Source organism: Nymphalis io, chromosome 29 (assembly GCF_905147045.1).
Source record: "Nymphalis io chromosome 29, ilAglIoxx1.1, whole genome shotgun sequence".
Classification (NCBI taxonomy): Eukaryota; Metazoa; Arthropoda; class Insecta; order Lepidoptera; family Nymphalidae; genus Nymphalis; species Nymphalis io.
Window position 1 is genome coordinate 6,230,927 of NC_065916.1, and position 27,895 is coordinate 6,258,821.

Consider the following 27,895-nt stretch of genomic DNA (forward strand, 5'->3'; position numbering starts at 1 on the left):
ATTAAAATGCAAAATGCCATTTCCAATAAAATCGTAACGAATTTAAATAGGAATACTATGAAAAGTATTTTTGAGGATTTATATATTATTTTTGACGTTAAGTTAGGTGGAGGGGCAAATTGGCCACCTGATGTTAAGTGATCACAAACCGCACTCCGGGTCTGCGGCTTTACATCTATCCACAAGACCAACGAGGTATTCTATAAAAGACAACTGAAATGAAATAATTTATCGCTAACATTTCGCAGAGAGGTAACAGGCTATAAGCTCACGAGTTTTTAAATCGTTGACAAGATTTGACATATTCCTAGATTATCGGTAGCTTTTTTTTGAAATTCTATTAGTAAAAGGCAAATGGCCCAGTGGTTAGAACGCGTGAATCTTAACCGATGATCGAACGGGGCAAGCACCACCGATTTTCTCTCTTATATTCCACCAACCCGCATTGGAGCAGCGCGTTGGAATAAGCTCCAAACCTCCGCAAAAAATGAGAGGAGGCCTTAAACCGGCAGTGTGACATTCACAGGCTGTTACTGATACTGAAGCTTTGTGTTTTTCCGTTTTGTTCGATAACTATTAAAGGACGCGTAAGACGTTTAATACGGTTTTCATTATTTCTAGATTATTTTTTCTAGAAATGTTTCAAGATATAATATTTTTATCTTTTTTTTTGATAAAATAAGTCGTGTAGTGAAATAAAGAATTCATTTCTATTGAATAAGTTGTTTATATAATATTCGATACCTTCGCCGATTGCGATTAAGTTTTTAAAGTCACTTCTATTTTAAGTAAATTATCAAAACAGATTTTATTAACCGCTTTAACTAATAACAGCAAAGCATAACGAAAGACCTCATATAAATACACAAAAATAATACCATTATACATATATGTATCTACACTTAATTAATATTTATAATAAATCTTTCACATACCCCTAGTATCAGTGGCGTAGCTAGGTGATCAAGGGCCCCGGTGCATAAGGAAAGCATTGGACCCTCATTCCCTCTTTCCGCGTAGCTTGAACTTATATTGGCCTTCAAATTATAGATAGGAACAAGAATAGGAAACAGTGAATTCAAGTTATCCTTAGTAGGCTAAATCCATACGTCGTCTCTATGAGGGGTAGAATCACTATGTGCTTAATAGAAGAAAATGAGAATAAATAAACAACGACGCACATGACAATACAGAATATTTATTATAAAGATGAGATCAATAAAGGGAAAAAAACGATTTTTAACTGAATTCTCGACCAATTCACAATCTCTTGCGCGCTTTAATTTTTGCGAATTCGTCAGTAATGTCACTTAAATCCAGGTTTGACACCGAATTATTTTCTATTGCAATTAACTATAAATGTCGGAGGCGATCTTGTCCAATGCTGTTTCTTAAATATTTTTTTTATAATTTTACTAAAAGATCATTCTTAATGCCGCGGACGTAACAGGAATTATATGAAGCAGAAGCATTGCTGTATACACTTCCGTAAGGTCACATTCGAGCACGCCAAATTTCGTTATCATTTCTTTTCAAAGTTGGCGAATGGACCACGTATCCGTTAATTGAGGAAGATTATATACATTAAGAAATTGGAGCGAAAAATTTGGTCCAATTACATGTGCTAAAAATCTTAAATGGTGTGTTCTCTTGTAATCGGTTGTGCAAAGTTAGTTTTAAGTCAATGTAAAGTGTTTTTGAATATGTGTTAAGTACAACTGTTGGAGATCCAAATAAATAAATAAATTAGGAGTCCTGTAATTCGGCCCGAAGCTTATAAGCGCTGCTGCCGCCCTGGGCCGCCTCCTACCTGCTGCTGCTGCTGGCGTGGTACGCTCCATGGCGTTGTACGGTGCACCCATTTGGGTGGATGTTATCAGCGCTCGTAACAGAGCTCTTCTGCGGAGGCCGCAAAGAGTCATAGCGGTGAGAGCGATTCGTGGGTACCGTACGGTGTCATGGACGGCAGCGACACTTCTCGCGAGCGATCCGCCCTGGGAACTCCAGGCGAAGGTGCTTGCGGAAGTGCACCGGTTCCGGGTGGAAACGAGGTCAAGCGGCGTCCGTCCAGGGTCGGCGGAGGTTGAGTGAATCAGGGCCCTAGCTCAGCGAGCCTTGATTCGTAGGTGGGAGGAGGACCTGAGGTCCCCCTCGGCAGGCCTAGTGACAGTGGAGGCGGTCCGCCCCCACTTGAGTCGCTGGGTGGAACGGAGTCACGGCACACTCACATTCAGGCTGACGCAGGTACTTACCGGACACGGTTGTTTCGGTAAGTACCTGCACCGGATAGCGAGGCGGGAGGTGACACCCTCCTGCCATGAGTGTGGTGCGCCTTCGGACACAGCGTGCCACACTCTGATGGAGTGTGCCGCTTGGGGACCTCAGCGCCTGTCCCTGGCGGCCTTAGTCGGTGAAGACCTCTCGCTGCCGAGTGTGATAAACGCCATGCTTGGTAGCGAGAGGTGCTGGTTGGAGACGGTCTCCTTCTGCGAAAATGTCATGTCGCAGAAGGAAGCAGCGGAGCGGGAGCGTGAGGAGAGGGCCTCCGCTGACTCGCTTCGCCGAATAAGACTGGGGAGAAGGCGTCGGCGCTATGCGCATCTTCTCCTCCCGCTGTAAGTGTTGCCGGGGTTAGGGGGTCTTTGTACCCTGAGAACCCTCTAGGATTTGGAGGCCTGCAGAGGCGGGCCAACCGTCGGGGCGTCACGGTAGTATGCGCAAGCGATCCTGTGACGCCCCTCCAAAAGGCGGTGTGGGTACCGCTGGTTTTTCAGTGGGTATTCCGGCGCATGCTCGGCGCCGGCGAGTCCCACATACCCCCCCACTTCAAGTGGGGGAAAAGCGTAAACACGTTTTTCCGGCGAAACAAAAAAAAAAAAAAGGAGTCCTGTAATTGTTGATGTACATTTAAAAACATTTTTTTATGCTCTTCTCTTTACGAAGCTGAGGTTAGAGGGCTCCCTGAGCTCCAGGGCCCTGGTGCATTGCACCACCTGGCCCTACGATAGCTACGTAGGACCTACGTAAGGCCACTGTAGGCAGTTTAGCTTTTAAACATAGTAGATTCGGGCCATACCCTAGGTATGGCCCGAATCTCAGTCACCGAGGCCGATACTGGTCTTGGGCGACTTCAATGCTAAATCACGTGCCTGGGGCAACCCTGCCACGAATCCGCGAGGAACGGCTATTCAGGTGTGGGCACTTCTCTCCAGCCTGTCCCTACTCAACAGGGGGCAGGTTTACACGTGCGTGCGGCAACAGGGGGGGTCCGTGGTGGATCTCTCTTTCGCCACCCATGTTGTAGCACGCAGAGTGTTGAATTGGAGAGTAGAGGAGGAGGTGGAGACTCTGTCGGACCACAGGTACATCCGGTTTGAGATCTCTACCTCTCGCAGGTCGGTGGAACCCTCTAGGGTGCCAACCACGCTTCCAAGGTGGTCTCTTAGCCAGCTATATCGTGAGCTGGCCAGGGAGGCTGCCATCGTACAGCGATGGGGTTCCACAGGAAGGTGGGAGGGCGCCAGTGCAGAAGAGCTAGCGGGCCACATGCGCAGTGCCCTCAAAGAGGTCTGCGATGCTGCCATGCCTAGGTTCCGGCATAGAGCTCCGCGCCGGCAGGTGTATTGGTGGTCGCCCGAAATAGCAGAGCTTCGGGCGACGTGCAGCCGGGCGCGAAGGGCTTACGTCCGTTGTAGGAGGCGCAACGGTTTTGATGCGGACTTGGAGGGACAGCTATTGGCCGCTTATCGTCAGCTGAAAAAAGACCTACAGCTGGCGATAAGTCAGGCCAAGGAGAAAGCTAGGGAAGAACTACTGGCGGGCCTGAACCGGGACCCCTGGGGGCGTCCGTTCCGCGGTGTGCGTGGAAAATTCCGCACGCAGGGTGCCCCCGTGACAGAGACAATGTCATCGGATCTCCTCCTGCGCCTGGTCGGGGAACTTTTCCCCCATCCAGGTGAGCATGTCCCTCCACAGATGGTCCCTCGCTCTATGATTGACGACACAGTGGCTCCACCACTGATCACGGAGCGGGAGATGGAGGTGGCCTTCGACCGCTTGAGGGCCAAAAACACTGCGCCGGGCCCAGACGGGATTCCAGGGCGTGTTCTATGTGACGCTCTGAAATACCTAGGCGTAAGGCTTCGGGAGCTGTTCGACCAATGTCTGTGCAGCGGGCAGTTTCCGAAGCCTTGGAAAGAGGGAAAGTTGGTCTTGTTGCCAAAGCAAGGTCGACCGCCAGATTCTTCCTCGGCATACAGGCCGATTGTGCTGCTGAACGAGACGGGCAAATTCTTCGAAAAAATTCTCGCTGCCCGTCTTATTCAGCACCTCGACGAGGTGGGGCCGGTTCTGTCAGAGGCTCAGTACGGGTTCAGGGCGGGTCGATCAACTATCGACGCCCTGAAAACCCGGACCACGGATGCGGTGGCCCGAGGGGACGTAGTTCTGGCGGTATCGATAGATGTTGCGAACGCCTTCAATAGTCTTCCTTTCAAGACTATTGGGGAGGCACTCCGATACCACGGGGTGCCTTCCTATCTCAGGAGGCTGTTGGGGGCATACCTCCAGGACCGGGTAGTCCTCTGGGAGGGGGGCGATGGGCGTCTTGTCCGGCGTCGGGTAGGCTGTGGCGTTCCACAGGGGTCAGTTCTCGGCCCAATTCTGTGGAACGTTGGCTTCGACTGGCTCCTGCGGACATCCGTCCTTCCCAGAATGGGGGTGTTGTGCTATGCGGACGACACTCTCATCACGGCGACAGGGCGGAATTATCAGGAGGCGGCTCGCCTGGCCGAAGTCGGTACGTCGCTCACAGTGGACCGCATAGGAATGTTGGGCTTGAGGGTCTCCATCTCAAAAACGGAGGCCCTCTTATTCCACGGTCCACGTCGAGGCCCCCCTCGAGGGGCGTATATCACCGTCCAGGGGACAGTGATTAAGGTGCAGGCCCACATGAAGTATCTGGGCCTGACCCTGGACGGAAGATGGAGCTTCGGGCAGCATTTTGTCCAACTTGGCCCGAAGCTCATCAACGCTGCTGCTGCCTTAAGCCGGCTCCTACCAAATGTAGGAGGGCCGGAAACGCCATGCCGGCGATTATACGCTGGTGTTGTGCGGTCCATGGCTCTGTACGGTGCTCCCATCTGGGTGGACGCTCTCACCGCTCGGAACAAGGTTCTCTTGCGAAGGCCGCAGAGAATCATAGCGGTGAGGGTGATACGCGGATATCGTACGGTGTCGTGGACGGCGACAACACTTCTCGCGGGCGATCCGCCTTGGGAGCTCCAGGCGGAGGTTCTCGCGGAAGTGTACCGGTTCCGGGCGGAAGTGAGGTCGCGTGGCGACCGTCCAGGGTTGGAGGAGGTGCTGCGAATCAGGACTCTCGCCCAGCAAGCCCTGATTCGCAGGTGGGAGGAGGATCTGAGGTCCCCATCAGCAGGCCTGGCGACAGTGGAGGCGATCCGTCCCCACTTGAGTCGCTGGGTAACGAGAAAAGGCGGCACACTGACCTTCAGACTGACTCAGGTGCTTACTGGACATGGGTGCTTCGGTAAGTACCTGCACGGAATAGTCAGGCGGGAGGTAACGCCCTCCTGCCACGAGTGTGGTGCGCCTACGGACACGGCATGCCACACTCTGATGGAGTGTGCCGCTTGGGGGCCTCAGCGCCTTTCCCTGGCGACTTTAATTGGCGGAGACCTTTCGCTGCCGAGCGTGATAAATGCCATGCTTGGTAGCGAAAGGTGCTGGATGGAGATGGTCTCCTTCTGCGAAAATGTCATGTCGCAGAAGGAGGCCGCGGAGCGGGAGCGCCAGGAGAGTGCCTCCGCTGACCCGCTTCGTCGAAGAAGACCGGGGAGAAGACGCCAGCGCTATGCGCATCTTCTCCTCCCGCCGTGAGTGTCGCCGGGGCCAGAGGGTCTCTGTACCCCGAGTACCCCCTAGGATTTGGAGGCCCGCAGAAGCGGGCCAACCGTCGGGACGGCACGGTAGTATGCGCAAGCGATCCCGTGACGTCCCCCGACAAGATGGAGTGGGTACCGCTGGTTTTTAGTGGGTATTCCGGCGCCTTCAGCGCCGGCGAGTCCCACATACCCCCCCACTTTATGTGGGGGAAACACATAAATGTGTTTTTCCAGCGAGAAAAAAAAAAAAAGAAAAAAGGTATGGCCCGAATCTACTATGTTTAAAAGCGGAGACAAAAATTTGACTTGGACTCCAGGATTTTAAAATAAAACATTCAAATAAAATATGTATCCATATATATCTATATCATCACAAATGTCTACACTGTGTACAATCACATAATTGTTAAAGACTAGTAATTTAAAATCGTTATTTACTTTCTTAAATAATTCAAAAATTTACATTTTTGAAATTCGAACATCGATTTATTTTGCCGCCTAAATCCTGTCTTCCTCTAAGGCTCGTAGTGATAGTCGAAAAATCGAGACTTCAAATATATAAATTTTGCTTCATAAATAAAACATCATGTTATTATAATTAATTTATTTAAAAAATATTTCGAACATTTTTTTTACCAAGCCAGCTAGTCGAATATCACATAAGAAAGATTTATTTCTACAATTATACACATTGAAGTCGCATATGATATGTTACAATATAATAAATAATAATAGAAAGTTGTAATTTTTTTTTAAACACATTTGCACGTGAACTTGCAATAAACCTTTATATCTAATTCATATCAATAAAATTGTTTTAATTTTAAAACAATTTTATTGATATTAATGTTTCAGAACGGTAACTAAAAACATTAAAATTTATAAGTACAGATAAAAAAGTTCATTTTTTATATTAATTTTTATTCACTAATTAAATTTCCAGTTCACATGCTGCATTCATAAAAAATCGAAATAAATATTATACGATAAAACTTAATTAAAAAATAGAAAATATTGTTATAGACATACAATCGACTGTGTCATAGACGAAAAATTAAAAAAAAAACAAAGACTAGAAGTTAGGAAAAAAGCAAGTTTTAGTGTAGTATTGTCAAGATTAACTATAATAATATTAGAACATTTTTTTATTTATATTTTTTTTTTAAGGCAGAATATTGTCTAGTTTTGAAGCATTTTTTTAAGTTCAGAAATAGAGAGAAAACAAATTAGTCGTGTCAAATCTTCTTTTCATATTTTTTCCATAAATCCTATTTTTTTTTATTTAATCAGTACATAGATAACATAATACAACACACCTAACTATCACAATTTTAAAAAAAAAAACATAATTCATTGTTCCCTAATTTTTATTGTAACTACTTTTTGATATTAAAAATTTTTTTGGGACTTCATTAAAGAGGAAGTTTTTTTTTATAAAGTATTGGCAAAGATCTGAAAATATTTAGACAAGATTTTTTTTTTATTTAATTGTACGAAGTAAATCTTCAGATTTCAGTCAATACATTTTTTTTATTCGATATTCATGATTTCGAAGACTTTCCGTCCCCACCTCTTAGATGTCAAAGAAGTCGACGACAATTACTGCAAAAAGGGAATTATATATTTATACAGGGTTACAGGGTAATATGTCACGATCCTTTTAAAGGGTTATAGTTCAGGACAATAGCTATCAAATGACCCCCAAAAGTGTATCGTTTTCGAGTTATTAATTTTTTAAATTTTTTTTTATTTAAAGTATGTTTAAGATTCTAAAATTCAATAAAAAAAAAATCAACGTATTTTCCCTATTTTTTTTTGTATTTCTTGCTAGGGTACATCCTAGTTAATAATAACCAGTTATAAAACAAAAACAATCTTCAAGCATTTTTAAATTACAGATCCAAAACTGTACAACTTTTCGATTTTTAATTTTGATTCTTTAAGTTACTCGCAATTTTTTTGTAAAAATCACTATGGCTCTTATCGTGCGGATCATTTTAAAAACATCTGCGTTTCCTTAGCTATCCACCGGTACATAAAAAGTACAGTAACAATCATAAACTCAGGAGAAAATTAGATAACAAAGAGACCAGGTAGGAAATTCTAAGAAATGCTATTGTTAAGAAATTAAATCTGGATCAAAGACAAAAGGACCTCAATGCAAAGTAGTTAAAGATTATTTTAATAGGGGTAATAGGTAAAAAAGGAGAGATAAACCAGAGCTGTCATTGCAATTTTGAATTTAAATCAAAAACAAAATACTTAATCTTTTTAGTTACTCCATACTTTCGAAATTACACTGTTTATTATTCATAATTCGTGTTCAAAATGAGATCCCCTATTTCGTATACAAATACGCATTCTTTTTCTTAATTCACTTTTTACTACAACACTACTCAAGCTATGTCGAATAGAATTTGCAGCATTCATTATTCTTGTTTTGAGTTCTTCAATTGTTTGTACTGGTGAAACATCATAAACCAGGCTTTTCATATGCCCCCAGACATAATAGTCCATCGGAGTCAAATCTGGACTTCTCGCTGGCCATGGGATTGGTCCTCCTCTGCCAATCCATCTATTACGATAATTGCTGTCTAGCCACTGTCTTACGGACATTCGAAAGTGTGCGGGGCAACCATCATGCTGGAATATCATTCTCTGCCTAAGTTTCAGCGAAACATTTTCGAGTAACTCATGCAGGATTTCTCTAAGCAAGCTTTCATAACTTTCACCATTTAAGTTATCAGGTAGGAAATGTGGCTCAATAAGATTATCATTGATAATCCCCATCCAGACGTTTACCGAGAAACGTCTTTGGGAACCGCTTAATCGCTTTTTGTGAGGGTTTCCCTGTTCTTTTTGAGACCAATATCGAATATTGTGGTAGTTAGTAATACCATCTTTGTCAAACTTTGACTCGTCTGTCCATAAAATTTTTCTCAAAAAATTGGGATTTTCTGCATCACAGTGTAGCATAAATCGGCAAAAATCTAAACGTCTTGCAGGATCTCCTTCTTCAATCACGTGTACGGGTGTGTAATGATAGGGATACAATCCAGCCGCGTGGACAGTAAACCAGACTCTCCATTGAGATACGCCCAGTCGGTTTGCCACAATATTGGTGGAAACTGTAGGGTCCTCTCGAAAATGACGAATAATTACATCTTCTTCATCTGGAGAACGGACACGAGGGCGTCCGGAATCAGATTGTCTCCTTTGCACGCGACCAGTTTCTCTAATTCGACGATACACACCAATAAAGACACTATTGTCAGGTGTCCGGCGATCCGGAAATCGACGATTATACTCACGACGAGCAGCTGCGGCGTCACCGTTACAATATCCATAGCAAAATAAGATGTCAGCGTATTCCTCATTAGAGTACGGACGACGAGAAGAATTTTGTTCTGCAGCCATAATAGTCCTTTTTACGCGCCAAGTTATCATAAACACAAATCACAAATTCCTTTTAGCTAGCCGAGTCACGAAGTTGTAAGAAACAGAGTCCAGTAAACGAAGCGGTTTTTTTCAAAAATTTAAGAGATCAATATTCACTAAAGCGCGTCCACACTATACGAGCAGTGCAAGTTCAGTGAGTATTATGTACCCCGACAAGGTTTTATTACTCTTATTCCTAAAAGAAATGAGATAAAAGGAAATTAGAAAAAATTACGGTAAATTCAAAGGAATTGATAATAGTATTCCACAAACAGCTCTGGTTTATCTCTCCTTTTTTACCTATTACCCCTATTAAAAATAATCTTTAACTACTTTGCATTGAGGTCCTTTTGTCTTTGATCCAGATTTAATTTCTTAACAATAGCATTTCTTAGAATTTCCTACCTGGTCTCTTTGTTATCTAATTTTCTCCTATGTTTATGATTGTTACTGTACTTTTTATGTACCGATGGATAGCTAAGGAAACGCAGATGTTTTTAAAATGATCCGCACGATAAGAGCCATAGTGATTTTTACAAAAAAAATTGCGAGTAACTTAAAGAATCAAAATTAAAAATCGAAAAGTTGTACAGTTTTGGATCTGTAATTTAAAAATGCTTGAAGATTGTTTTTGTTTTATAACTGGTTATTATTAACTAGGATGTACCCTACCAAGAAATACAAAAAAAAATAGGGAAAATACGTTGATTTTTTTTTTATTGAATTTTAGAATCTTAAACAACCTTTAAATAAAAAAAATATTAAAAAATTAATAACTCGAAAACGATACACTTTTGCATAAGCATTTTGGGGGTCATTTGATAGCTATTGTCCTGAACTATAACCCTTTAAAAGGATCGTGACATATTACCCTGTAACCCTGTATATAGAATGATAATATATTATGATATATATATATATTATAACGAGTTCTATCAAACCAATTCGAAATTAAATTTTGCATATACATTTACGATATAAATTAGTGTGTATTCTTTAACAGACGTGGAAATCTGGCAACGGTAGAAGTTAACTTTAATTATATTGAGATGGCAAGCCGACACGATCAAGTAACAAATTCCAGACTCCTGGCAACCGATAATGGTTTAACCCTTTAACCGCCCGACTTCATATCTGTTGGCGTGCCCCCAGCGCCCGGCACAGTGAATTGAAACACACAATACAATTTTCTAAAAATAATGTTAGTAATTCTTCTAACTTTGGACATTATTTTTAAGACTTCTAATTAAGAGGCTAAAGTGTATTAAACTGTAAACGATTACTTAGTTAACTATTTACCTAATGTAAACATATTTTTGATACAATACAGCGTAATTAAATAAAAAAGCTGATAAAACGATCAGTGTTATTTTGGTCGTAAATATACGACTCAGGCGAAATGGGCCCGAAAATATTTGTCGGATTAATTCGACCTAGGCGGTTAAAGGGTTAATAGCCCACAAGACATTGACATCTGTAACCTTGTGAACTAGCCTCTAAGCCCAGGCTTGGGCTAAACGCAATCAGATTACGATTACAATATGTAATGATTACAGATTACGATTACAATATGTAACCGTTATCTAAAATCGTGGTTTATGATTACACATTGTAACCGAAATGATTAATCTAATACATTTAACCAAGTCTAAGTGAGCATTGGGAGCAGTGGTCTATAATACATACCAACACCTAAGTTGTCACCGTGGGATATTATGAGGCTAATGCCATACGCTTTAGGAAAGTATACAGTTTATACGTTAGTATTACCTCTGCATTATCAGTCGATCGACTTCCGGCAATTGGGGCATGTTTGTTGCTCCTGCAACCATGGTAGGATGCACTTGGTGTGGAAGTTGTGCGTGCAGGGGAGCGACATGATCTCCTGGTCGCGGAGGATGACGTCGAAGCAGATGGAGCACTCCTCGAGCGACCATGTGCGTTCGCGGCTTGAAAATAATATTTTATATATTACTATTACTACATTAACGTGGACCGATTAGACATAATATTAGTATCCATTTACAAGGTGGTCGAGTCCGGATAAGTACCATCAACTACATCACATACATTACAACCAAACAGTAATACTCAGTACTGTTGTGTTTCAAATTGGAGGGTAAGGTGGAACCACCACGTGGCCCGTTTATCTCTCTACCTATTTCTCAATAAGATAGACAACATTCCGTATCAATGGAGAAGTCGAAAGGGTCCAATGATAACTTATAGTATAGTCACCGATAATGATAAAATTTAGATTGCGAAGCTGCTTGGAATTAAAATATGCACATTAAAATAATGTAAATAAACATTATAGATGGAATTATATATCCGAAGGCAAACACGACACGTCTATATATTATTTTCTATCCTTGCCGAGACGGCCTAGTGGTTTGAACGCGTGTTTCTTAACCGATGATCGTGGGTTCAGTGGTGACCGACAAGCACCACTGAATTTTTCATGTACTTAATTTGTGTTTAAAATTAATCTCGTTCATCTTGACGGTGAAGGAAAACATTGTGACGAAACCTCTAATTTCACTGAAATTCTGACACATGTCTATTCCACCAACCCGCATTGGAGCAGCGTGGTGGAATAAGGACCATAATATTCTCCTCAAAAAGGAGCAGAAACCTTAGCCCAGCAGTGGGACATTCAGAGGCTGTTACTTACTAATATTATAAATGCGAAAGTGAGTCTGTTTGTTATGTTTTACGTCTTAGCCAACCGATCATTTTGAAATTTTACATACTTTTCAGGGGGTGAGTACAGGAATGGACGGGAGTACGTAACCCTCACACGTGGTTGAAATCGTGAGCGTTTAGTCTATTATATATAAAATATTTAGTACGTACTCTACACTATAGATGTGCAACAAAATAAACGCCACAACGCCAAATTAATATTTATTATTGTGCCAGCTGTGTCAGCGATTTCATCCGCGTGGTATTATATATTGCCTCGTTCTAACGCAAAGTGAATCTCGAGTGTTTATCAGGACCAACCGCTTTACGTCCTTTCCGAGGCACGAAACTACGGGACTATTGAAGACACGACCAATTTCAAGCCGCTTTTTTTGTGGTCCGACGCGGGTTATTAACCCAAGACCTCTCCGCAGGTTATAAAAGTATCTACAACGTAATAATCACTAGACTGACTAGGCATGTATATTCTATATAGTATATAAAGAAAACTAACGGCCCGTCTAGACTTCGTACGGGATAAATTTATAGTATCGCCTAAGTTAATATTTCAACACATTTCAGCTTTCTAGACTCGTATAGTTTCGACTGAGCGTTGAAAGTCAGTCAGGACAAAGTATTTCTAATTAGCTCGAAACTATATTTGCTCGTTTCAAATCTTATATAAGTATATACAATGTCCGATTGCTTACTAATATTATAAATTCAAAAGAAACTGTCTAATACGCTTTCACGGCTAAACCTCTGAACATGATGAAATTTGAACCTCGTGGAAGCACATAGTACTTTTTAATAACAAAACCCCCATCATCAACATCTCCCTCTTTGCCTAACAAAGCTTACATGATAAATTCTAATGAAAGACACTCAATCGTTAATCAGATTGCATTGAAATTTCATACAGCTTGTCGGCGCGTGGGAAGGTCTTGGCATAGTGTCAACATTTATAATACGCGACTCGGGACGTTATTATTTTTCTACTGTTTATTATTGTTTACAAAGAACCGAGCTGGATTTTGAGAAATTAATGTTCTATAGAGGGGGGCTCTCTTGTGAAGGCCCGCCTCCCTGACAAAGAAATTAAATTTGGCATTGTTGTATTCCGGTAATAACTAATAAATAACATATATTATTTTAAAATAAATCAAATATTTAGTTTCGTTAACGAATAGTATAATTGTCAACGAAGCGTAATACAAAAGCGTCCCCATAAAATACGCAAGTATCGAGATCGTATGTAGAAAAAAAGTTATAACACAAAAACGATCAGTTGATGAATATTAATTAAGTATATAAAGCGAATATAGTAATATGTATAGTAAAATATAGTAAATGAATAGTGTAACAAAACGGTACAGTAACAGCCTTGAATGTCCCACAGCTGGGCTAAGGCCTTCTCTCCCTTTTTAAGGAGATGATTTGGAGCTTATTCCACCACTCCAATGCGGGTTGGTGGTTGATTACACGTGGCAGAATTTCGATGAAATAAGAGACATGCAGGTTTCTTCACGATGTTTTCCTTCACCGTCAAGCACGAGATGAATTATAAACAAAAATTAAGCACATGAAAATCCAGCGGTGCTTGCCCGGGTTTGAACCGTGGGTTCAATCATCGGTTAAGATTCACGCATTCTAATAGTGTGACGTGTAACGAAAAAAAATATGTATAATACTTGGTGGTAGGGCTCTGTGCAATCCCACCTGGGTATGTACCATACACTCACCACATATTCTACCGCCAAAGCAATACTTAGTATTGCTGTGTTCCCGTTTGAAGGGTGAGTTGTAACTACAGGCACAAGGGGCGTAACCTCTTAAGTTTGTTAGTTGGTGGTATAGACGATGTATGGAATCTTGACTTACCATGAGGTGACCCATTCGCCTATCTATTTAAAAAAAAAACTTCGATATCCCAACTAATATTACAAATACGAAAGCGAGTTTGTTTGTTTAAAACGCTAAGTAAAAACTAGTATTTTATAAATTGTCGCATATCTTTTACTGGATATGCATTCGCCAAGAACGCAAGGTCTCGGTCATTAAACTCCGTTATTTGCGCAACATGGCGGCCTCCCTTCGTTATATAGAAGGCGAACAAAAAAAAAAATTTAAAAAAAAAATCGCTCAGTATCAACACGTTCATTACGAGGAAGACATTTCAGCTGACTTTTAACCAGCTGAGCTATACTGTATGAACTAACTTCATTGCTCACTCATTAAATGTTGAGAAGTGACTTATGTTGATATACCATTTTGATTCTTGTATTCTTGAAATGTCACAATTATTATGATCAATGTCGCATATCACTATCTGACATTTCAGGACCGTTTTCTACTATGAGTTCTAAGTTTGTCTTACAGAATAGCTCAACTGTTCTCAACGAAGCTCGAAACCTTACAAACTCACGCTGGTAGATATTCATTTTATTATCCTTAATATTACAATTTATAAAATGCAAAAAAAAAAAACAGAAAGAAGAAACGGATGTCACAGATTCTAAATTATAAAACACATTCAAAAAAAACAATACATTGAGAAAGTAAATAATTTAAAAAAAAAAGGTAATACACTAGCCAGATGTTGAAAATAAAGAAAAACACACCACTCATGCAAACTACGACAGTAAAAACAACCACAAACTACCTTTTTGTTCAATTTAAAAAATTAAAAATAAATCTAAATAATTGCGGTATAGTATCCTTCACATTTGTTATCATATCATTTGTATTTTTTCTTTAATAATAATAAATAATGGATGTTTATTTACACTATTTATATCATTCTTATTTACTAAATATAATTAACTTCACAATTCATTATAACAATGATGAACTTCGAACAGAACTAAATATATGTCTCTTTCTTTTGTGCAGAGTTAGAAAGGCATAACCAAACAGTCCTGTTATGTAAAATTCTCATATTACAATAACTTTTCAAACTCAAGTCAAACAAAAATGGCTAATCATTATCATTAAAAAAACTAATGGTTTATTTCTTAATTACAAACACATTAAAATTACAAATAATTATAAAGAATTGAACAATATTATTATTGAGAAACATGCCTTTCTATAATATTAATTGCCTATCTTCACCTACTTCGCACCCAATATTTTTAGTTTATTGCACCATGCTGCTGCAATGCATCTAACGGATACACATGAAGCGGAATTACATCAGAAATATGCAGGTTTCCTCGTGGTTTCTTCACCATAGAGCATTAGTTTAATCAAAATTATGGTGCTTGCCAAGGATTGAACTCACAACCTTTGGTTAAGTTTCACATGGGTATTCTATTGGCTTTTAAAAAACTATTTTTGCAAATACAAACAAACAGATACATTTGTCCAAAAAGATTCCTTATTACATTATTATATAAGTACCTTAAAGGTTTATATAAGGCTTTTTTATATAGTAATAGTGTAACTTAACCATGTTATACGGTACATAAGTATGAGCACATAAGGAAGCCTTATATTGCCAAAATATTTAATTCATTTTATTTTTCTAAACCAACTTAGGTGTTTTGATGTATGTAGATTGCAAATTACATACTATTTAATATACTTATGTAATTTTTTATTTAACCCTAGAGAACTTATGTGACTTTATATAAATATCAACGATAACATATTCATGGTAAGTATATATCTCTTAAATGTATTAGTAAAATTAGTAATAAAACAATTCACCGATGAACCAGTTAGTTTTTACCTATGTATTTTTAGATTACTTATATACTTTTTGCTATTTACGATATGATATATTCCGTTCCAATTACAGCAGGAGTAGAGATAAACAAACCTTACATGTACATATTCCATGCTATTATTTAATTGCACTTTTATGTAATGGACTACAAATAATTCTCGTTAACATTTAACTATTAAATTTTATTTTTTATTTTATTAAATAGGAAGCCAACACTGTATACAATTTTGTTTCTTATTCTAGACTACAATCTTTAATAACTTAAATATAAAAATTGCATACCTCACTTACAGGCTAACTATGTATAGGAAGAAAAAGTACATTCTTTCTTATAAAAAGTTAAGTACTTATATACATTTAAATTTTATTTACAAACATATTCAGGAAGCAACATAAATATTACAGATTATTAAGATCAAGACCTTCAAGTTGTTTATTTATCTTCACTCCCACTGTTGAAATATTATTAATACTAATATAATTAAAATACAATAAAAATTTCAATCTTACAATGCTTCATCACCGCGCGATTTCAATTCATTGTTTCTGGAATAATTATTATAATTAATTAAATATATGATTTCTTATTATTTAATTCCATTGTCTGCTAAATCTAAATTAAATGTAATTATATTATGTAATAGTTATGAAATTGTTATTTAAAATAATTCATTAAACATAAGCTACTAAAGGTTCGGAACGTACTTTAAAACTGCCAGTTAATAATGAAAATGAAACATATTTAGAGAAAGAAATGGTTCAATGAAATATTGTATTGTGACAACATTATTGTGGTGAAAGTTATGAAATATATAACAATACATTACTTCTGTAAAGACAAAATTATATTGTAACAAAGTCAGGCTGCCGAGAGAAATCCGTCCTGACAGTGCAATTGTCAAACGGACAATGTAACTTTGAAGTGATGAGAATTACGATAAAAATATTATTAGTTCTTTTGCACTATTATCAAATATATCATGGTTAACTTCATTTGTTATAATTAGAGGTAATAAATAAATAACGTCATCTATTTAATTTTAGCATTTAGTCAATCAAGTTACAGTAGCTCATAATCTCAGCCGCCAGACTCTAATTCTCTTAATATTTACAATTTAAATTCAATGAAATTTTCTAACGAAATTTACAATTTAATATTACATATTGCAAAAATTTGTTTCCATTTTGGTTATGGAATTAACAAATAATTACATTACCTCTTATCTCTCTGATGTGACATAAGTAAGCTCCTAGTAAAATTTTCTATGTAACTTCTTGTTAAGGGTTGTTCATAGCTCGGATAATCTAAGGACGTTGTTACATCCCATTCAGAAAGTTCAGAGTCATTTAAATCATTCCCAGACGTCAATGTGTTGAACATATTATAATCGGATTCGTCACTGTCCATATAGTCGTCACCATCGGATGTACTCCTAGAGGTATCTGTGCTAGACTGACTATAGCTATTTTGACTATCCGAGAAGCTTGATTCGTCACTTTCATATGTTTCATTCTCCGAGTCATTATTATTGTCACATTTACATGTAAAACTATCTTCGAATATGCTCGTATCAGTTGTACTGTGTTCTGAGAGAGTGGTGTAAGAGTCGTCCGAGATATATATTGGTTCTTCATTTGCATGCCTTATATAATAACAATGATGATTATATGGAATAAAAAAAACAATGACTATGAAATGATGTGAGTTTGTTACTTAACAAGAAATTATAAACAAAATTATGGGCTCATAGAAGAATAACTAAAAAAATATTATTTCGTAGTATTAATGAGCATGAAGTTTAAATTATTATTAAATTTTAAATTTATTCTGTATAAAAAACTTACTAACTAAAAGGAGCCTTGAACGATAATATTCATGTGGAAATTGGGAAAAAAACGAGTTTGATTGTGTGCATTATGTACACGCGTGCGGATTATGAAATTAGAAATTAGCGTTAATACAAGCGAAACATTTATAACATTCAAAGAAAATTATGCAGCGCCATATATAATGTTATCTTAGTTTAAAATAATTGCAAAATTCAATACTTAGTAATTATTTTACAAAATAAGTTTGAATCTACAATATAATTAGTGAATATTAAATAATATTTAAAAATGTACTCACAAAGTATGGGGAGAATCACAGGTCCAGCCCTGCGTGGTAGAACCTGCAGCTGTTGGATTTTCTGTTCTTTTGTTGATGAAGTAATACAAAGCAGCCCCAACACCGACGCCTATAGCTGCGGCGACGGCCAAGCCTGTTCCTAGTCCACTTTTTTCCTTTTCCTTATCCTCTTCACGGAAACTCATTGTAATAATATTTTCTTAAATTGCGTTTTATTCTCTGAATACCTTCATGCTATGCTATGATTGAAAATATTTTTTCAATGTTTATTTTTGACGTTGCCACATGTTGCTATTACAAAAAAAAACGAATTAAACAAATTATTATTTTTAGAATATTTTCTAATTTGATAAATGGGTAACAATTATTGTATGCATACCGATTTAAATAAAATAGATTATGTCGTCGTATTTATAATAAAGATCTTATTATTTGTCGTTTCATTTACTTGCAGATTCTTTAAGAGCTACATCTTTTTACTTTTTGCAATAGCAATACCGAATCATAATTTTATATTCTGTGATAAATGTGTCTCTAGAGGGGGAATTACGCAGTTTTGTAAAAAAATATACACGTAGCAGTGTAATTCCCCTTTTCTTTTACTTTGCTTTGTGAATTTCTGCAGACATATTGTAAGCATACGCTCGTTTTGTTTCTTAGTTGCTAAGATACAAAGCCAATTTTGTCAATAACCTTTTAAGTGAGTGTACTAAGTACTCGTGTCGAAAATATAACACGCAAGTAGGTACTTAATTAGAAATTGCTAAATTAAATGTGCTTTTATGTAAAATGACAAAGAAAGACGTCCTTATAATTTCCATCCTTTTTTAGAAACTTTTATTTAGTTTCACCTGTCCGCGTATCTATAAACAAATCTTGCAAATTAAATTATTGACTTACTTCCCGATTTTCGATTGAGTTTTGATTTTTCAGAATACGTTTATTTTACGTATCAATGCATGAAATACCGCCATTTTAGTCAATATGGAAGCCGCAAAATGGCTATTTCTCATTCCCATATTAAACGCTATGTTATGGTATCAAGTGTTGAGCGAAATGCGTTAAAATATTTTTTAAGGTTATTTTGTTTGATTTTTATAAATTTGGTAATTATTATTTATATAAAATTAACTGAAATGCAATTTACGTGAAGCGTCGACCAGAGGGCGTTGAAAGACAATAAACTAAACTCAACAATCAAATCAACAAATTCTTCAGATTCTTTATCAGAATCTGCTAGGATGCTCCTGGAATTTTATCTAATAGCAATAAAGTGATGTTACAAAATATAGAAGAGACAATGGGACTGACATGCCTGTGTAGGACAAAAGTCACTAAATGAAATAAGAAAAAGAAAAAAGTCTAATAGTCTATGTTTCATAGCCTGGGCTTTTTATTTGGAAAGTTTTTGGACTATATAACAACACGCTAAGACCTGTGAAAGTGGAATATGATTTATAAAAGTCTTAAATAAATTAAGTTGTGCCGTGCTCGCAGCTCTACGAAGCCCGCTTTTAAACCACCACCAACCACCGAACATTTTTAAATTTTCAGATCTAAAATGGAGCCAGTAATTAAAGGTGTGGCAATTGGCGTTGTCGCTGCAGTCGCGTTGCTTACTTTGCTTGTCGAGTGGTGGCAACACCAGAATATACCGGAACCACAAGAAGCATATGGAAGACGTCCAAGAAGGAATAATTGAATAGCGCCACAAGAAAACTCTTTTTACGCTGGTAAGTTGAAATTATTTTCTAAATGGGGTTAAACTGTTATTGTTAACCCTTGCGAGCAATATAATAATCAAGAATTTTTTTTTACCTATTACTAAAAATGCACCAGAGCATATATCTCGAAACAGCCTATCATTTAAAAACAAATACAGTGATAAAAACTTAATAACACAACTCGGTCATTATAATAAATACATCATGATTACAAATCATCAATCACGATTACAGAATAATGAAAGTAATCAAAAAAGTAAAATAAGAGAGTGCGTCAAGTGCCATAAGCCTGCCCATAGTTATTTAAGAGACTAGAGACTTTGCGTCATAATAATATATGTAATCAATGAGAGTATTATGAAATCTCTTCTCAGCGACGTGAGACGTTGATCTATAATAAAAAAGTGTCATCTTTTATACGTGACATTGGCAGAATATTTTTCGCTGAAATAGCGTATATACACGCCAAAAAATAAAAAAAGCTTTTTCATTCTTTTCAGATGGCGCGTAATCAAGCAATAAGAATGTTATAACATTATTTAATGTAAGGATAATGTTATTGGAATTCATTTGACATATTAAATGATGTAATCAAATTATTGTATTGTATTATTGATATTATCATTCTTTAGTCTTTGTATAAACATCTATATACACTATTAACGTATTAGGAGGTATGGCTCGCCGGTGTCTAAGGCGCCGCGTGCGCCCCGAAAATCGGAATACCCACTAAAAAACCAGCGATACCCTCTCCGTCTTAACGAGAAGCGCCACGGGATCGCTTGCGCATGCTACCGTGATATTAGTAGTCACTACTAACCCCCAGAATACTTTCACTCGGTGACAAGAATGACGACTTCACACAAATTTTTTAAGGAAAGTTTTCCTCATAAAAGTGTTAGGAGATAGGGCGGGAATTTCGATGTACAGTGTATTTTATAGATACTTTTTTATAGCATTTTGTGCACAAGTACAATGCGTATCACGATAGTTTGTCTGCTGATTTATGTAATTCATTTAGATATCTTTAATTGTAGTGCACGTAAATTCTCATTTTCACTTTAATTTAACTTCGAGTTTCAATAAGAATAAATTCAAAACGCTCTGTTACTCGAAATCATGTAGAATTAGTTAGAAAAGCTTAACTTGAAATTGTCGACCAAGATTTTGGAAAATGGGGTTAATTTCGTTTTTTGCGATAACTCAGCTGATGAAATGAGTCAAACTTTTTTACAAGAGATTCTTTCTCGTAATACATATTGATATGTAAACTTGCAATGTAATATTTTTGTTTAATTTTTAAAGATTATTGTTTTGAAAATCTTAGTCACTCAAATATCTAAAAATCGGCCTTCTGGAATGACCTGCATTTTGAAATTTATATAATAATAGCTAACATTTACTTTGGTTCTTCTGTGAAAAAATTAACAATACAAAACATATAACTGAGAATCGGCACACAGCTACCACGCGAATTACTGCGATGCGATTTCTTGCGATTAGGCGTTTTTGTACCATGGTTGGGATAAATATTATTTACACCACCTAGGAATCAACTCGTAAGTATATTATTGTTGCTTTATTCAACTACATGCAGTCACTGAGTCAACTGTCGCGGATTTAAATGAAGATAAACAAACCCTAAAATTTACAAATTGCATGCTATTTTCTAATTGTTCTGCTGTATTACGCACTATAAACAGTTCTTGATTAAATTACCTTGACTTATAATTATAAGTCAAGGTAATTTTTTTTTAATTTACAACACTATTTCACTTAACCAGTTATAAGCACATTAATTTAACTTTCGATGTTCCGATTACAACTTCGTGGACATTGAAAACGCCATTTTCTTTCAAATCCATAGTGAATATCATAAGGATTATTCAAGATATCGGTGTCAAAGTTGTTTATTTGGGTTTACTTTTCTTATGGTTGGAATAGGCTATAGACCTTCACACGCAGCCTTGAGTCTAACTGACAATATTGGGACGAGACCATAGACATTTTTTTTAAAGATTTGAGATATTCCTTACAATAAGGTCTTACGATGCCAACTTTTTCTTACTAATCTCGTACATTTCTGTGACGTGGCATTGCATTGTGTTTCTGCAATCCATCTGAGTTAGTTCCGAACAGTTTTAATTTGTTAGTGTTACACCTCCGTACCTCAATGCCTATTAATGCAATGCAATATAATTTATTGGTAGTAGGGCTTTGTGCAAGCTCGTCTGGGTAGGTACCACCCAATCATTAGATATTCTACCGCAAAACAGCAGTACTTGCTATGTTCCGGTTTGAGGCCTCTGCCTCGAATTTTGCGGGCAGCGGGGCGGCGGCGGCGGCGGCGCGGCAGCGGGGCGGGCAACGCATACCTGTTCTCCAAACTAGCGGGCAGATCGCGCGGCACTATAGCGGTGTAGTGTTGAGTTCGTGGTTGTGTTGTCGAGATATTTGTTTTTATTCGCGAACGAAATGTCTGAAAAACGGCGACATCTTTTTGATTCAAATTTATTCCTAACGCTCGATTTATTGTGGGCAAAAGAAGAAGTGGATCCCTACTATAGGGCAAGGAAAATAAATGGCGAGTTTTATCGAAATTATGAAGAACAGAGACAAAATCCCGACAAATTCTACGACTAATAATTGGTTAATTATTTTTCTATTTTTATGGTTCACATCTTTGCTGTTCCATATGGGTGTCCTCTCAAAGATTGCCGAAATAATTAGCTCTTGCACGTCCGAAGACATTTTGATACGTCACAAAAAAAATGTACAACACTATACCTACAATGCAGACGCGCTACGCGGGCGGTCACCGCTTGACTGGAGTGCACCGCTCGTTGCCCGCCCCCGCGCCGCTCCTGCACCGCTGTATTCGAGGGTCGGTCCATTTGATTATACGCGTAAGATCCTGCCGCTCCCGCGCCGCCGCCGCCGCCGCCCCGCTGCCCGCGAGATTCGAGGCAGAGGCCTGAAGGGTGAGTGAGCCAGTGTAATTACAGGAACACGGGACATAACATCTTAGTTCCCGAAGTTGGTGGCGCATTGGCGATGTAAGCGATGGTTAACATTTCTTACAATGCCAATGTCTATGGGCGTTGGTGACCATTTACCATCAGGTGGCCCATATGCTATATAAAAAAAGAGGGAGAAAAGAGAAAGGAAGAGGGATACATTTGAAATGAAACTCAACTAAAGTAGAACGGGTTATTTATTAATATCTTCAAAGAAATATATACACGTGTAGCTCAACACTCAACATCACCGCAGGCAAATCAAACTTATCTATACAATAAAATAAATGCATTAAAGACAATATTTTTACACCAACCATTCGTATTTATTATTAACTTCTCTCATTAATTTTGTTTCACTTAAACTCATCACTGATATACACAACACGATGAATAACGCTATTCAAATCATATTGCGTACACAATCTAAACTAAAGTAAGCGCCGCAAGCTTATCTGAACCGGGAATTGTTAAAATGACACCATGACGGACCGATTGCAACGTCAAAACGGCATTGACAGCTGTCAGTTTGAAGTTGTAAATATTAGGGAATCGTTTTCTTTTCCTATCCAACAATTGCCATGTAGAGATTTCTTTAATTATTGTTTTTTTAAGTTTTAGAAAAAAATCTAATGATAAAATATTATGCTTTTTATCTTTAAGATTTGCGAAGAATACTTAATAGCAACACTAAATTTAATGCCAGCTACACACGAGTTCAGATAAGTTTTTTGGCTTTTAGTTTTATTCTATCCCATGAAAGAGATAGCAATATATTAATGCTCTCACATTTATTTAGTTTAGATAGTGTACAAGCGTACCAACCTATCAATCTAACCGTGTGTTATCTATTGAATTTCGGGATAATTTTCAGAAACTCCATCATCACTTACACAATATTAGATGAATTTATTGAAAACTTTTTAGTTACTAACACGTGTAGACAACACAAATTTACCCAATCTCATTTTTCTGGACGCTTTAGTATGTTTGGCAATTTTTTACCAAAGGTTACTATAATGTAAGATAGTTTCACATTTTAAAACGTATACATGGTAGTGTGATGAAAAATATTTTTGTACAAAAACACGGTTATATAACAATTGTCATTGTCGCATTTTAATGTAATTATAGTGTGGCAACACTGAAGGTATGAACCACTACTCATTGTCACATTCTGTACTAGATTTTTTATTTTAAGTTTAATGGCAACAAATAATGAGTTTATTATTGTTTCCGGTAGAAGTATTTTTAAAACGATGATAAGCGCGATTGTAAAGTCATTAAAAAATACTATAAAGGTGTTACTTAAAATAGGGCGCGAAACAATATTTGACTTTAACATAGTCTAGTTCACGATGCTCCGGTCAAAATGATCTTTGATTTATTGACAGAAAAATTACATTAATATATTAATAATAAAATATTAGCGGGCACTTCTCATCTATTTTTTCGTTTTCAATTGAAATAGAACTCAATAAACATAGAACGTAAGAAATATATGAATACGAACTTAATGCCAAATAGTTCACCACTTCAGCCATTAGATGCGACCGATTAAGCGTTTGGAATATCTTTAGGTAACATATTTCATCTCGTCACCTTAACCTAACTGCTAAGACATTTCTTTAAGATGAAAAACTACAATATTTTATAAGTTTATTAAAATGTCCGAAAATATAGAAGCTAACATTGAGCCGCAATCGATTAATTGAAATTTAAACACTGATACGATGTAACAAGAAACCTCAAAGCTAGACCTACACTTGTGAGATTAAGCCCCAAGTCTCGCCGCGGCTTAAGACTTTTACTCAAGATATTACAGAGTCAAAAAACTTCCCGTTTTCTCAACAGTTCGATCACTCACACAAATTTATCGAATACAAATACAGCATTCCAATCAGTCCTTTTCAGGCACCAAGCTTGTTTAAGCCGGGGACTCCCCCAGATTAAAATAAATTCTGCTTCTATGTCAAAATTTCACATTAGCTTAAAAAACTATAAACAGCCTCAGGTGAGAGTGAATAATTGAATTGCATTGCATTGCATTGCATCTGTAAAAATGTCTGTCATGCGTTTTAATTTCTTTTAAACTACATTCAATCTAATGAGATTAAATTTTGACAAAGAAGCAAATACACAATATTAAAAGAGGCCCACTAAAAAAAAAAAAAAACTTACTTAAAGTCAGCGAGCACGGTTTAGTAAATTTACCTCTACTTTATATGTAATTTTTCATAATATTTTAAACTGTAATAAAAATGGCACTACATATTTGTATCTTTTACAATATTTGCGTTTCTGAAATAATTAAAAAAATATATATACATATATTATTTGTAACACCGTCTCGCTAAATAGACTTTTAAACATCTTAACTAAACGACTATAAAGTCGTTCGAACAATTAAAGGATACGCAACTTAAATATATAACTATTTTAAAAGTCACTGTCATTTTGCTGACCGTTACAAATATCATCAGCATTTTAAATATGGAACGGATTGCGCGGTAAAACCGCTTTCGTACATATTCATGATTTGATATTTATATTTTATTTTAATTGTAGAACGAAAAAACATTAAGTATATATATATATAGTAAAATTGGTTTCACTTGAATTCCACTTAAAAAACGACAAACTATTTTTTTCTAGTTAATAAATCTTACCAATCCGTAATCCGTAACAGCCTGTGAATGTCCCACTGCTGGGCTAAAGGCCTCCTCTCCTCTTTTTGAGAAGGTTTGGAGCTTATTTGTCAAAGCGTATATACGACATGAGATGATTTCACTTTGACTAAGTCAAATCTTACTAATTTAAAAAAAATTAAAAAAAAGATACTTAATCTGTTTTCATATCATGACGCGCAGTTCCATATTTAAAATGTCCCATTTGACAAGTTAGGATTTTTCACGCCATCGCACATCACAGACTATATAATATCGGTTTAACAAAATAATGCTATTTATATATGTATAAGGTCATTATTAACGTACTGTTTCATGTTCTATATATAAAAACTATTTTAAAAAGAACTGCTTTTTTTAGTATTTTGATATTTCAGTTTTTAAAAATCGTATCTTGTTGGGTAAGAGGTACAAATGTTGGCACCATTAGGAAAAATGAAAAAAAAAAATTAAGAGTTGAACATTGTTTACTGAGATGTGATGCTAGTTCTTTTGTCCACAGTGTCTAATAAAAATCTACTAGTGAAAGCAAATTCGACACAGCCAGGTCTCCTCTTAAGTTAAGACTTAACAGCCTTACTTATAAACGTTGATAACGGCAGTTTAGTTAAACACTGATTTCTCCTTTTCTACAAAACAATGGTTTTGTTAATCGAAAGTTAAGTAAAAATGTATAAGGGACACCGTAAGTGTTTACAGATAAGTACACATGCGTAAATACTATAATATCTAAATATTATTTTGTTCAAAATTGCATTACGCAATCTGTATTTCGTACTTAATGGAATACTGGAATCAGTGCACATACCGGGATTAAAATTCTGTTGAGTGTGTCACGCGCCTATAGGAACCTCACTTCCGTGGAGGCGTTGCTATTTTTTTGAAACAAACCTCTTGTGTATCGTTATTTAGAATCGATTGTTGACTATTAATGACTGATTAATTACCTTTTGAGTTATCAAACAGATAATCTTTCCAACGCTCGTGTTAGTTAAGTATTAACTTTTTCATACGGTCTAGGTTTCTCGCTTAATTTAATTAATTAATTACGTCATTATAGAGTTTATTCATTAGCCTTGTCTGCATACTGTCTGCACAATGTACATATCTGTACTATGAACTGCTAGCGTAAAATTCACAGGTTCGATTTTGACTTTAAACTTTACAATCATTAGGCAGAAAAATTAGGAGTTTTAATAATGTAATGAAAACAAACAAAATCAGAATTAAAAAAAAAAAAAAAATTGAAGCCCCAAACATTAGTACCTTTACCATATTTACTTGTATTTGAATTAAGAATATCGTAACGGAAAATTCAATGATTTCTAAACATAAGATTATAAATTACAAACGCATTTTAAACATGAAAAGAATATAATCAGCATGTTTTGTTACATAATTAATCTTAATGCCATTTATGTCTTCTGAGATCTGTTATAAATTTATTGGCTCTATGTAATACATAATATGTTTGTATGTCTGTGAGTGTGTGAAACGCGTCGGTCTACTCGCGCAGCTTGAGAGCGTGGTCCTTGATTGCGCCACCATCGCCCTCCGACACGAAACGTTTGCGACCCCTGCAAAAAAAAAAAAAAAAACAATCAATTAAATTTGACGAGCATATCAATTATCTGGTTTCCATAGTACGAGCTCTGCTTAGTTTGGGATCAGATGGCCGTGTGTGAATAATGCCCCAGGATATTATTAAATATAATTAAGGAATTAACGAGTGTTACATTAAGAAGAAGTAGATAGTTTATTTATTAAACAACTACAAATAATTAAAAAGTATTTTTTTTATATAAAAATAGATTTTTATATTTATATTATATTATTATATTCTCGTTTTTGGTGAGAGTCGCCAAGATTTGGAACGACCTGCCTGGGTCTATTTTTCCTGATAAGTTGAACTCTGGAGCCTTTAAGAGTAGAGTGAGTGCCTTTAAGTGGAGCCTTTAAGGTTTCTTTTGGATGGGCGTCTACCACCTTCGTCTTCATCTACACATTCCATCAGGTGAGATGGAAGACAAACGCCTATTCCATTACAACTATATAAAAGATAGGAGAACGGGCAAATGGGCCACCTGATATTGGTCACCACTGCGAATAGACATTGTTGAATGGTGCTGTAAGAAATAAACAATCCCCTGTACATGCAGTTACAATGCTTCACTCACCCTTTAAATCAGAATACATTATACAAGAATACTAAGCTAATAGAGTTGTATTATAAATAAAGATATATTAATAAATACATGATCATTGATCAACAAACTGTTTATTAGACAGAGATATAAGCAAATCTCGTGGAATATTTTTTTTTATAGAATAGGATTGCTGACGAGCATATGGGCCACCTGATGGTAAGTGGTCACCGAACGCCCTTAGACATTGGCATTGTAAGAAATGTCAACCATCGCTTACATAGCCAATGCGCCACCAACCTTGGGAACTAAGATTTCATGTCCCTTGTGTCTGTTATAACACTGGCTCACTCACCCTTCAAACCGGAACACAACAATATCAAGTATTGCTGTTTTGCGGTAGAATATCTGATGAGTGGGTGGTACCTACCCAGGTGAG

At 37.1% G+C, this 27,895-nt stretch overlaps 2 protein-coding genes and 1 long non-coding RNA gene across 4 annotated transcripts in view; 1 reads left to right on the forward strand and 2 right to left on the reverse strand.

Moving 5' to 3' along the window:
• LOC126779630 (uncharacterized) overlaps positions 1-18,172 on the reverse strand; it is a 90,376-nt gene extending 72,204 nt beyond the window's left edge. The window contains exons 1-5 of one of the 2 annotated variants that reach the window (XM_050503780.1): positions 17,885-18,167; positions 16,974-17,399; positions 16,267-16,302; positions 11,112-11,290; positions 6,244-7,505 (exon numbers count right to left, since the gene is read on the reverse strand). In XM_050503780.1, the coding sequence (XP_050359737.1) occupies positions 11,122-11,290; positions 16,267-16,302; positions 16,974-17,399; positions 17,885-18,069 (816 nt within the window). In that variant the 5' untranslated portion in view covers positions 18,070-18,167 and the 3' untranslated portion in view covers positions 6,244-7,505; positions 11,112-11,121. Of the gene's footprint in view, positions 1-6,243; positions 7,506-11,111; positions 11,291-16,266; positions 16,303-16,973; positions 17,400-17,884 lie in introns of those variants that run through there. The other variant, XM_050503781.1, reaches the window with a different exon arrangement.
• Positions 18,173-18,405: 233 nt separating this feature from the next.
• On the forward strand, positions 18,406-20,207 carry LOC126779713 (uncharacterized). The gene is made up of 3 exons (XR_007670378.1): positions 18,406-18,516; positions 19,439-19,617; positions 20,109-20,207. It is a non-coding gene; the product is annotated as an uncharacterized LOC126779713 (long non-coding RNA).
• A 2,597-nt stretch (positions 20,208-22,804) lies between these two features.
• LOC126779544 (programmed cell death protein 4) overlaps positions 22,805-27,895 on the reverse strand; it is a 28,457-nt gene continuing 23,366 nt past the window's right edge. The window contains exon 10 of the mRNA XM_050503640.1: positions 22,805-26,889. Within this exon, the coding sequence (XP_050359597.1) occupies positions 26,817-26,889 (73 nt within the window). The 3' untranslated portion in view covers positions 22,805-26,816. The remainder of the gene's footprint in view (positions 26,890-27,895) is intronic.